The 12,921-nt window shown below is 41.6% G+C and overlaps 1 protein-coding gene and 1 pseudogene across 1 annotated transcript in view; both read left to right on the top strand.

Annotated features, from left to right (window-relative positions):
• Positions 1–12,921, top strand: part of THADA (THADA armadillo repeat containing) — a 232,634-nt gene that overhangs the window by 48,406 nt on the left and 171,307 nt on the right. Inside the window, 1 exon segment of the mRNA XM_054983423.1 lies at positions 10,917–11,049. Coding sequence (XP_054839398.1) covers positions 10,917–11,049 — 133 coding nt within the window.
• LOC129332356 (spermatogenesis-associated serine-rich protein 2-like) lies at positions 398–1,968 on the top strand (annotated as a pseudogene).

Here is a 12,921-nt window from a genome sequence, read left to right as displayed (position 1 = left end):
AGAGTATTTCATAACTTATGAAGATGTCACTCAGAATTATCCCTCCATCTGCAAAATTACTATCCTATGTTGTAATATTATTGGTTACTCAAAACAGTGGTGGATGAATGCCAAATGTTTTTGTATTAGTAAAAATAAAAGGTCCAACACGGTAAGTGTCTGAAGAGTAAATAAGTGATACGTGATACTGATTTTTTTCCTGTGAGATTTATTGTACATGCAACATATTAATTAAAGAACTGTATTTATAAAATCAGTAAATGAGGACGAGAGCTATCCTGAACAGGTATCTTTAGAAGTGTATCCCATGGCTTCCTCTGTGTGGCTGAGGCCTGAGGGAAGGGGGCGGTTGCGGTTGTGTTGGCAGCGGCAGTGGCGATCTCTGTTGACGGATTCATCAGGGTTTATTTTTGATGTGCAGTCCAATACTGTGATGGCCCAAGGAGGTACCTTTGAAAACATGAAAGAAAAGATCACTGCCATGTGAGCAATAGTCCCCAACCACAGCAACAATGAAATTATACTAGTTCTACAGCACTTTGATAACTGTGTAGACCAAACAGTGCAGGCTTTTATGGAAGGCAGTGCCAGTGCAGTATTGAAAAAATGGACAGTTATAGGCAAGAAAAAGAACAAAAAGAAGAAAACCAAACCAAAACCTCCTGCAAAATCAAGTGCCAGCTTCCTTGACTCCAGCAAACCTGTGTCCACTGAAGACGAACAGTCTGCAGCCTCATCAGAGAAGGGAGGGATCAACGGTTACCATGTCAATGGCTCAGCCAGTGACACAGAATCCGTGGGCTTTCTCAGCGAAGGTTTGGATACTCTTTCTATAGATGCCAGAGAGTTGGAGGAAAGTGAACCTGCTGTTCCAGAGCAGCAACATTTTGAGTTAGAAAACCACCTAGCAGACTTCAGTCCAAAGTCTACCCAGAACACCCAGTCTCTCTGGGTGTATCCTGAGCGGAGGAGCCCCAGGAGGAGTTCCTTCATCTCTAGCAATGCTAGATGAGATCCCTGTGTCCTCTGGGAACAAAAAGCAAGGTTCCAATATTGAGAAGTCTGTGAAAGACCTTCAGTGATGCACTGTCTCACTGGCTCGGTGTCGAGTTGTAGTTAAAGAAGAAATGAATGCTTCCATTAAGAAGATGAAACAAGCTTTTGCTGAGCTGCAGAGTTGCCTCATGGATTGTGAAGTAGACCTTTTAGATGAAATGGACAAAGTGAAAGCAGAAGCAATGGAAATCTTAAGCAGCCAGCAAAAGCAGGCAGAGGCACTGAAGAAGATGACTGATGTGGCAGTCCGAATGTCAGAGGAGCAATTGGTAGAGCTTAGAGCTGACATCAGGCACTTTGTTAGTGAGCGCAAATATGATGAAGATCTTGGCAGGGTGGCTCGTTTCACCTGTGACCTAGATGGGCTAAAGAGGAGTATTGACTCCTTTGGACAAGTTTCCCATCCGAAAAAGTTACTCAACCAGATTGCGATGCAGCTCCATCACATCCGTACCCCTGAGCAGCCCAGATGAATCCACCACCACAGAGTGTGCCTCTGCTTCTGCTCCAAGCCTTACAACAGCCAATAAGAAACAATCCTCCCTGGCAAAAACACGTACCAGTGCAGCAAACCGCCCATACCAGCCCTACCGTGAGGGGGTCCAGGGTAGCAGAAGGCCCGGCCAAGGCTACAGGCCCCAAGGACAACGCCATAATGGAGCCCTGTACCCCAGTTTGAATCGTTACAGAAACGGGCCTTGGTACCAGTCAACCTCCCGGTATAGGCCTCCTGGAAACACAACCAACCTCAGCCAGACTTATTCCACAGGAACCAATGGAACTGGTCCTGGTCCTGAGGCAGGTCCACCAGCCCCAACTACACAAGCGTATTTGGGCACCCTCAGCAAAGAAGTCAAGGCTCTTCCACAGCTGAAACCACGGCCTAGCCAATATGACCTGGCCAGTTCTTGAGGACCATGAACTCTCTCCCTCTTCCGAAACTGGATGACAGGATTGTAGGACACACCTAGTTAGAGATATTAACAAAGCAAAGTTTACACTTGCTTGTCCCTGTGCCACTTCTCTTTCCTGATCATTCCTTTTCTGGGAAAGCAGCTTCCTTTTGCTTCTCTTCTTCCTGCTTTCTGCCATGTGACATAGGTCAGGCTGTAGTGGAAAAGTGCGCACTCATGCTGTCAGGCTTGGCCTGGGCAAACCTCACCGCTGCTGCCTCCTTTGCACTCTGTGGCTTCTTCTTATTCCAAAGCCATCCTCAAACATTGGCCGAGTCTCAGCCCAAAAGCAAAAGAATGAGAGACAGATGTCTTCCAAGAGCCCCAGTTTGAAAGCCTCTGGAACATCCCCTACACATACACCCCAGTGCTGCTAGCCAGGCCTTACTCTGAACAGCAAAGCTATTCATGCTGGCAGTGAAACAAATTGCTGTGAATTGTGGCCCAGAATGAGAAATTTAAATGGGAGGAGCAATAAGAGAGACTACTGGAATGGTTTTTCTTTCTACATCTTACCAAAATACTATACTTGGGGAAATTTGGCTTTGAATGCTTCTTCCACCACAAAAAGGGAGAGACTCAGTCCTCCTGAGAGAAGCAACATTCTGTCTGTACATCATGTATAAATTTAGATGTTATCTACTTCTGTGTTTGACAGATGGGAGGTTTCATTTGTTTACCTCCTAGCCACGATCCCAACATCTGATCCTAAATTTCTACCGATTTAATTAGCAGTGCCAATCCTAGGTGATCTCAAGCAAAAACAAAAACTGCTGCAGTCTTTCTCTGTCCTTGTATAAATAAAAATGACATGCATGTTAAAAGATTTTAAAAAGAAGTGTACCCCATGTTATTCAGTGAGGCCCAATCCCAGGAAATCGTTGTAGGATTGCATCTGAAATCTGTTAGTTGTTACAAGAATTCAAGCAAATGATTTTCTCAGAAATAGTGTTCTGTAGTGAATGGCAGCAAACATTTTGTTCCTCTCTTTAATTTTGATAGACGAGTTTGTATCTGAATTCAATTGCAGGGATACCTTAGAAAGCTTTTTATTGAGGGAATAGTAAGGGTAGATGTTGAGTTTTTTTCTCCATACACATTTAGATAAAATATTATTTTTACTTTATTTCAGCATCGCAACAAATGTTCTAGTGTAAAATGTAAGTTTAAGGAACACTACTAAATTATTTTTAACATGCAGTTTTGTTTTAATTGGAGGAGAGTATGAAGTGTATGAAGTGTGGCACAAGGTGAAGATTGTGAGGCACATTTATTGTGTTCATTGAAAATGAGTAGCTATTATGGCTACATAGGAAGCTGTTTTAACTGGCAAGAAAAAAAAGCAAATCAGAGAAACCACAGAAACTGTTTGCTGAATTGGCACCAAAGTAATTCATGCATTGGCTAACTGTGTGATTCTTTTAAAAAATAAAAGATTTTGTAGAATAAGTATGATAAAATTAGTCATTCAGCAATCTGATATGAGTCAGGAACCTTAACTTGGAGTTGGACTTCCTTGAATTTGTGGCTGCCACTCTTGTGTTTCCACTCTTGCACTGTGGGTGATGTTAAGCCATTGGGACAAACAGAGCATCAGTAGTAGCAGCAGCCAGCCTCTTGCCTTTGAGCCCTACAGCTTAGAGTGGTGGTTTAGCTCATCCCTCTTTACCCCTCTCCCAGCTAAAGAGGAGGAATACAGTGGGAAAGCCATAGCAAAAATGATGGCCCACATAAGCCTCACTGAACAACCAGTCTATGCAGAGGTAGGACCAATTCTGGGGTGAATTTTGGGGTGAACCAAACTGTCCTACAAGGAACATGGGAAGATCTAGGGCATCTCCAAGGTCTGACTTCTCAAGCAAGAACACCTACTCCAATCTCCTCACATGGATAATGGGAGGACAGGCAGAGAGAGAGTTTTCCATTTTTACAGCCTATACATTTAAGCAAACACAGTGTGTAGTCATAATCAAACATAGATCCAACAAAGCAGGGTAGATCTTGTTCACATTCAAAATCTAGCAAAGGAGACAGAATGGGGTAAGGCTCCCTATTCACTGTCTTCTGCTCTCCCCTCCCCTCCCCCCGCCCTCATGAGGGGGTGCCAAGGAAGCAGGACCATACTCAGTGGTAGAACATCTGTTCTGCACACAGAAAGTCCAGGTTCACCTGAAATCCCTCTTGAGTCCACCAGCAGAATTACTGGCTAGCCCAGTGGTCAACCCACTCTGTGCACAGAGACATAAGAGACCCCGGGGAGGGGGGATGAGGGGACCCTCATAGGGGAATACATTTTTCTCCTTCCCCCACCCCTCCCACTTGTGGTAGGGCATGCTTGAGTTTGTGACTGCCATTCTTGTGTTGTAAAGTTACATTTTTCTTTTTAAAATTTAGGATCACTTTTTCATGAAAATAACATTTAGCCAATCCATAAAGTTGTAGCTATTGCCAAGTCAAAGGGAGTAATCTCCTCCATTTTCAGTGTCAATAGTTCTTAATGTTTTTATTACTTAAACACAACCAAAGTTCTGCTTACACAAAAATGTAGAACTTAATTGGTGACTGGATGAGATTGTATTACCTCTGGCATCATCAAAGCAGCACAGTATTGTGGTAGTAAGAATTTATCAGATTGTATTTCAATATATTTTTCTGTTGGGCCCAGCAGGATGAAAATTTATGTTTCTCCAAAGACACATGCCATAATTTTTCCACTGAGCTACGTGGGAGCTCTGAATACTTTCCCTTGTACTACTTTCTTGATGAACGCCAGTAGCAGTCACAGTGCATAGTATATTTTCAACTTACGTATATAATACTTTGAAATTACGGTTTAAGATAAAAGTCTTAAACTTTTGTTATCAGAATATGTATTCGTGGCACTTCACAGACTATAAGAGAACAAGTTCCTGTCCTGAGGTGTTTGCAATTTAAGATTTTGGACAAATTGAAATACTGGGCAAAACTTGCTAAGAGCACAAGAGATTCCTCTTGAATTATAATAGAGGGTTTTATATAAGTCTGGCAAGAGCTAGTAAGAGCTTAGCCTCATTTATAGCAGTGGAAGATGAACACATAGATAGTAAGTTGCCTCATTTTTATCTTTCTGAACAAATGGAATATATATATCAAAAGACTGTTGTATCATTTGTTTTATATTGCTGTTAGAAAAGGCTTTTTTGAAAAGTATAGTTGGTTCTTTTGAATAGTGTTGTGTTTTAGGCAGGAATTACTTTTTAGAGGTGATAGTATAACAAAAAAAAATCTAGGTTAGAAGAGGGCATTTGTTAAATATGGGTATAACCTGGACTTCAACTGAATTTTTAAAAAACTTTTGTATCTTAAACTAGGTTTTTGGGTTTTTTTAGCAATTTAGAATTTATATATATTTGCACGGCCTAATTTTAGTCAGAAGAACAAAGTCAAAATAAGCTTCAAGTTAAGTTTATTTAAATACAAGCAACCACTTTCCAAAATTAACCCACAGAGAAGAATTCAAAGATCCAGAAACACAAAGTTCTGTTTGACAGAAACCCGATCAATTACTTTCTCTTGACATTCCACATTCAACTGCAGCTGAATTCAATGAGTTTAACAGTAGGAGTGGAAATATTTCAGCGTGAGCAAAGGTACATGACAGCTTGCCCTAGTCTATGGTGGTTTTGAGAAAGTGGATAAAGGTTCTGAGCTTCTAATGTTTTGTATCACAGCATAATTAAATGAAGAGTTTTTCACAGTTCATAAAGAAATATTATTTAGTTAGTATATTTGTATTCTTTTCTCCCCAATGGGGACCAAAAGCAGCTGACAATACAAGGAAAACAAAATAAAGACAGCATCAAACAAATAAGGAGGAAGAAGCTTCCAGTTGCTAGATGGGACTTACCAGCTACCTTCAGCTTCATGCTCCCACCCTAGGCTAAATGCTGAAGGACAAGAACCCTTTGGCAGGCAAGTAGATTGGCTTGGATCCAGCAGAAGGTTTCTGCCAGTGGAACAAGGGTGACTTTTGCTTCCCAGTCCCCCAAGAGAAGCATTTGGGGCTGCTTTGGGAAGGGGTGTGTGTGTGTGTGTGTGTGTGTGTGGAGATCCTGCTTTGCTGCAGGAAATCCCCTCTGATTGTGGAAATTGCTGCTGGATACGTGACAGTATTTTTCCTAGTAAATATTCTTTCTTACAACCATGGGACCTAGAAGCAAGAAGCAAATGAAAAAAAAAAGAAAAATAATATGGTTGGTTATTCACAGGATTGTTTGTTTTCTTGTTTGTCTTACAGCAAAGCAATACGGCTGTCCTTGAATAACAGAACTGACTATGACTTGGCTTTGTGCTTACTTCTTAGTGTGTCCATAGGTAAAACTGTGGTTCAGTCATTAGGCCCTTCACTTGGGTTGCATGTTGTGCTTTGTCAGTCAGTCAATCAATAGTGCAGTCTTATGTTGAGTCGCTCCAAACTAAATCCATGGCTGCTTCTGGGCTTATATTGGTATAAATCTGCATAGGATAGCGCTGTAAATTATCTGGCACGTTCACATTGCAGGCCTAGTTGAAGAGCATGTGTAGCTAGGAAAGGATTTTAAAGCAAATAACATCTGTATAAATTTTAAATAGCCTTAGCTAATGGGTTATACAACGTACCATTTTTTCTGTGTTTTATTTCACGGGCTATTCTACATTTTGCAGACATCATAGTGATAGGTATGAAATTCTTGCTGTGTGGATCAGAATACCATAATTGAGAAGTTGTCCTTAGCTCCTATATTTTAAGCAACAGCCAGAGCAATATAAAATGTTAATTGGTGTGTTCTGGGCAGTTGAACACCAATGGTAAATGTTTTCTGCTATGCCTGTCCAAACACACTATTTCAAAGTGTATTTTAAAAAATTATTTACAGAATACATACCCTGCCTTTCTGCCCTCCTCAGCGTCACCAAGGCAGCTAACAGATATAAAACATACATAACAAACACATCTTAAAAACCATTAAAACCAACAAAAACACATCATTCAAACAATTAAAATCAAGCTAAAATACACATTACAATATGATAAAATACACATATGTAAAAACAACAATTTAAAACGGCAGGAAAGAGATCATTGAGGGAACAGCAGACAAAACAAAAAGTCTTCACCTACTGGCAGAAGATGGTAAAAAAGGCCAGGTGAGTCTCTCTCAGGAGAGAATTCCAGGATTTTCTGTGCCACATCTGAGAAGGTCCTGACCTGGCTTGTCTCCTGGCTAATCTCAGGAGGTGGGGGCACCCAAACGAAGGCTTTTGATGATCAGTAGCTGTTGGGTGGATTCGTTAGGAAGTAGATGGTCTTTCGTATATGCTGGTCCTAAGCTTTGTAAGGCTTTAAAGCACCTTGAATTGTGCCTGGAAACTTTGGAAGCCAGGGCAGATGGGCCAAAACTGGAGTGATATTGTCCTTACAACTCATTCCAATCTATGTCCTAGTTTCAACATTCTGCTCCAACTGAAGTCTCTGAGTACTTTTCAAGGGCAGCCCCACATAGAGCACATTGCAGTAATCTAATCTCGACGTGACCAAGGTATGCATCACAATGGCCAGATCTTTTTTGCCCAGGAAAGGCCATAACTGGCTAGCCAGTCAAAGCTGGTAAAAGATATTCCTGGCTGCAGCTGCCACCTGCTTATCCAGTGGTAGGCCTGAGTCTGTGAACACCCCCAAGCTACAGATTTGGCCCTTTAGGGGGAGTTGAACCCTATCCAAATGTGTGACACACTAAGTCCTGGAACAGATTGTCCTCTAAGCTTCAGCTTATTAGCCCATATCTGCTCCAAAACTGCCTCCAGGCACTGGTTCACGGTTTCTATAGCCTCTCTGGGATCAGCTCAAAGTGCAAGATAGAGCAGAGTGTCATCTGCATATTGGTGACAACCCAGCTCAAATCTCTGTATTACCTCACCCAGCGGTTCATGTAGATGTTGAACAGCATAGAGGACAAGAGAGATCCTTGCGGGATCCTATAGACCAAAGGCCCCAGGGCTAAACAGCAGTCCCTCAACATCATCTTCTACACTCCAGGTAGGATGGGAACCACTGCAAAATGGTGCCATCAGGAATGGTCATTGTCCAGCCTGCCAAACCCAGGAAAGCTCTGATCCACCTTTGGAGATTCCAGCTGTTTGAGGATTCCTGTTCTGGATTGCCTCTACATTGTCCCCATCAGTGTGATATTCCAACTAACTACTCTGTATCCCAAGTTAACTATCTCCGGCATCTCAAACTGACATTTGTTCCTTTTGATAGATGGCAGTTAACACCATACTAGGGGGGAAATACTGCATGGTAAGAGAGCATTTTAAATATTGGATGAGGCAAGCTTGTAGTAATAAATTGTACCCTTATTTTACTTTGATTTATGTTCCATTATAAATGCTAACTTTTCAGCACTAACTTTATACATAAACATAGTGCTATCCATATTTAAACACTGGTTAAGTTGAAGGGAATGTCACATTCCTGTTTTTTGAACCCATACCCCCATAGCACAAAATAAATAAATCACATCTTATATATATATATACTTAATATGCATACAGTTAGTGGTAGCCAATCACAGTTAGTGCCCAAGTGATATAGGGATTGTTAAAAAAATCTTGTAGTGACCATTAACTAACTATTGCCCCACACTGACTCTTTATCATAAGCAGAGTTAATATGTATTACTCCAGGAAGCAATAGCCTGGTTAAATGATAGCTTAAGTTGGCTTTCTTGAATGCGAGCCTTATCTGAAAAGCTCCTTGAGTTAGCAAAAGCTATTCTAATCTTAAGACTTTGCTTACTATTTTTATTGTATTTAGTTCTAGAAATGGGAAAGAGTCATTTTGGCATTTTAAAGTGAAATAGTAACCTTGGAGCCAGTGTAGTATAGTGGTTTGAGTGTTAGGCTAGGATATAGGAAACCCAGGTTTGAATTCTCATGTTACTGTGGAAGCTTGCTGGGTAGCTTTGGAGCAATCGCACATGCTCAGCCTAATCTATTTCACAGGGAGGAGAGGATGATGTAAGCTGCTTTGGGCCCCCATTGCAGAGAAAAGCAGGGTATAAATGAAGTAAAATAAAAAATAAAATTCAGGGAGTACACTCATAATAATCCCACTTCCATGTTGTGGGGGAAAATAGGAAGTTGTATTACAGTATAAGCATATGTCTGAAACGTAACTCTTTTGATGTGCTATGCTTCCAACTGACTGCATGTCCATGCCTGTTCCTGTCTTTGAGGCCAAGTGCAGATATGATGCTGGCACTCTGCAAATCATGATGTGCAAATTAGGAGCTGGCTCTTGCAGCACATGCTACTTCTCCCCTCCTCCTATGAAATTTAGTCCGTTTATATGACAACCTTACGCCTGATGTAGGGTTACTTCTAAACTCTCAAAAAGAGTCCAGTAGCACCTTTAAGACTAACCAATTTTATTTTATTGTAGCATAAGCTTTCGAGAATCAAGTTCTCTTCATCAGATGCCTGATCCGAACTGGTCAAATACAGTATTTGTATCTGTATTTGACCAGTTCGGATCAGGCATCTGATGAAGAGAACTTGATTCTCGAAAGCTTATGCTACAATAAAATAAAATTGGTTAGTCTTAAAGGTGCTACTGGACTCTTTTTGATTTTGCTACTACAGACTAACACGGCTAACTCCTCTGGTTCTAAACTCTCGCTAACCATGTTTCACATCTTAAAATGGACCTCGATACCAGGTTTTGTAATGGTTTTCCAAACATGGCAGAAAGGCAGTCATCTGAGAGAAGCATGCCATTTCAAGTGTTCTTAAATAAATAGATTTAGGTTGCTTGAATCACAAATAGATTGACTTGTAGTTCAAGGAGTGTTGGTGTCTTTCCCCTTAGAAAGCTTACTCTAGGGAGGTGGCTCTGCAAAATAGCAGTTGTGGTGGCAAGCTGCCACTCCTTTGCTTTGCTGAGAAGGGGTAGGCATTGCAGTGTAATTCTTCAAACCTAGTGTTAGTTTTCATGTAAATGTTGTAGCAAGCCTAGCCAAATCGAACCAAAGGGTTGCCAAAAGAGGGGTTCTAGTGCACATGTATTCTGAGCTTAATGTTCGTATCACCTGCCTGTTCAAGACCTCTTTATAAATTCTTACATTGTGTGCTGTTTTCAGAAATGACTGAGGTGTCTTATGAAGTATGAATCACAAATGTGTTTACTAGCCCATATATGTGTATCAGCAAGTGATGTGTATTGCTGTGCTAGTAATAGTTATGCAGGAAAGAATAATGTGTGGCAACTAAAAGAGGACATTTTTAATGATAAAGCAATTGCATTGCTCTCTTTATGAAAGATTTTGATACTAAAGGACAGAACTTTGTGCTTGGCAAAGATAAAGCAATCATTATTAGATTTCATTAATGTTCTCTCCATTTATATATCTTGGGGCCAAACTAAACATTATGATTTTTCATGGGACTGGAATCTCCAACCCAACTTTCAGACCATCACTCACATGCCATGTTGTTGGGACCTTATTTTTCTAAGTACATGGATCCCTTATTGGGATTGGGATCACAGCATGAGGGGGAGAAGGGACCTCAGCCTTCCACCTTTAACCATTTTCCTCATCTAAAATGACATATAATTTACAGTCAGGTTTTGGGAAACTTTAACCTGTCCATGAATAATTGTAATGTCTAGTTTGGCCCTTGGGTAAGGAGGAGTATAGGCTCTTGGACCATTTCAGTGGAGAGAATATTCTGAGTTTTGCTAAATTTAGTTACACCAACCTCTTCCTCTATATTCAGCTTTTCAAGAAAATTCAAGTTTAAGATCATTAAATGTTTTGTATCCTTGTTATGATTCTCTTTTCAATTACAGAAGTTCATTTGTTCTTACGTGCTTTTGTTGTATCGTAGATGTAACAGTGAGAGTCTGCACAGGCTGCCACAGCAGTGGCTATTCAATGTATTAGAAGAAATTAAATCTAGCAACCCTGCATCTAAACTCTGTGCCACCAGACGCAGTGCTGGGATTCCATTCTACATACAGGTACTTGCCATATATGTTCATTTTATCTTAATACAGTTCCATCTTTCTTGTTGGGTGTTTTGTGAAAAACATAGGGTACAATTTGTGATGAAATACAGATTTTGTTTTGTGAGGCAATTCACATATTCTAGTTCATTGTGTTGTCTTTGTTAATCCAGAAGCAGACTAAAAACAAAGTCTGTAGAAGTTTACATGTTACACTTCACATTTGGAATCCCATAATCTTCATTTGGGATTATAGAGAATTTCAATGAAGCAAAATTTGGAATGGAATAGAGTTGTTGAGTGGCATTTCCTGAGGACAGGAATATGCTAGTGGATTTGTTGAGTCACTATAGGGGCTGCCAATTACTCTTTTTGCAAGGCTACAACTGAAATACCTTTTCTGATCATACAGCTGCTACAAGTACTACTTCTATTACTATACTCTTAATAGTAATAGTATTACTGGTAGATTCTGAGCCATTTTATGAGGACTGAGATTGAAGTTGGAAGATAAGAGAGGAAATATAAAATACAGAAAGGGTATTAGAGCTTAAAGAGGGAATCTGTTGCATTGAACATTGGGCAAACTGTGGTGCTTTCCACACTATCACTTTAAAGGGTTTCAGTCTCTGTTCTGCTTCCCATGTTTGCAGGAGACCTGCATGTGCAAGGTAGTTATGGGACGCAGAACTGAATTTTGTCTGTGGCATCCCAGATTTTTTTCCCCCTGGCGGACATACCGCAATTTTATTTTAAAGCCACTGCCGAGTTGCGGCTGGTGCGATTAATGTCAGTGCTAACTCTGTACTCCCCTTCTGCTTCTCTTCTCCCCCCTCTCCTTTTCCCTGGGAGCTGATTGGTTTGCCTGCTGGCAACCAATCAAGATAATCGGTAGAATAGATTCGTTTTCATTTTCGCGGCCATGTCGGACGCTCCTCTTCGCAGGTCCGAGAGGAAACGTCCGAGCAGCCTGACCGGGCGGCTGATCTGCAAAGATTAGCCCCCAGGACTCCCAGGGAGGGAGTCAGGGTCCGGGACGCTGCGGGAAGAGCCCTCTGGCAAATCGAGGCAGGGGGTAAATTGCCCGTTTGTCCCCATGGAGGCCGGCAGACGTGCGCGGCACCTTGTGTGCTGCCGGGCCACGAAAAACGGCAAAGAACAGGACTAGGCGGAAGCCTGTAAATAAGCGAATCCCTTCTGTTATTACAAGCGTATGCGAAGGAGTGGTGGGATCTGAAGTTAAGAAGACTCGGATTTCTTCCCCCTTGCTGAGTTTCAGAAGGTTGGCGCCCCCCCCCCTAAAATGGCAGCGAAAAAGCAGAGTCCCGCTTTGGGCAAGTCAATTTCGGCTGCCCTGCAGGGAAAAGCGGAGTCGCTCGAGGAATTGGTGAAAAGGTCGGTCATCGAAGCCATAAAACCCTTTGTTGACAAGCTGAATGAAACAGATCAAAGGGTGGGCTTAATTGAGAGCGATGTGAAAGCCATTAAGGAAGCAGTGGGGGGGGGGCAGAGAAGTCTGCTCGGGAAAATGCGTCACTCATGAGAGCAACGAACAAGGAGCTAAAGCTGGTGGAAAACCAGCTGATCGGGCTGCAAGTGGAACGAACACAGACTGTTTTGCGTCTCCAGAATGTTAAAGAGGAGGAAAACAAGGATTTAAGGGAGCTTGCCTCGGAATTATTGGCGTCACCCCGCGAGGGCAACTAAGGAAGAGGTAAAAAGTGCCATTTTGGAAGTCCGTCGGGCTTCTTCAAAATATGCAATGAAGCGGCAGCTGCCTCGCGAGATTTTTATTGAGTTTTCATCTAGGAAGGTCCGAGACACTATCCTATTTAACTCATATAATGCGGACTTGGACTTTCTGGGAAATAAAGTCAAGATACTGAA

The sequence above is a fragment of the Eublepharis macularius genome, chromosome 1 (genome assembly GCF_028583425.1).
Source record: "Eublepharis macularius isolate TG4126 chromosome 1, MPM_Emac_v1.0, whole genome shotgun sequence".
Taxonomy (NCBI): domain Eukaryota; kingdom Metazoa; phylum Chordata; class Lepidosauria; order Squamata; family Eublepharidae; genus Eublepharis; species Eublepharis macularius.
This window is presented reverse-complemented; position numbering and strand designations above follow the sequence as displayed.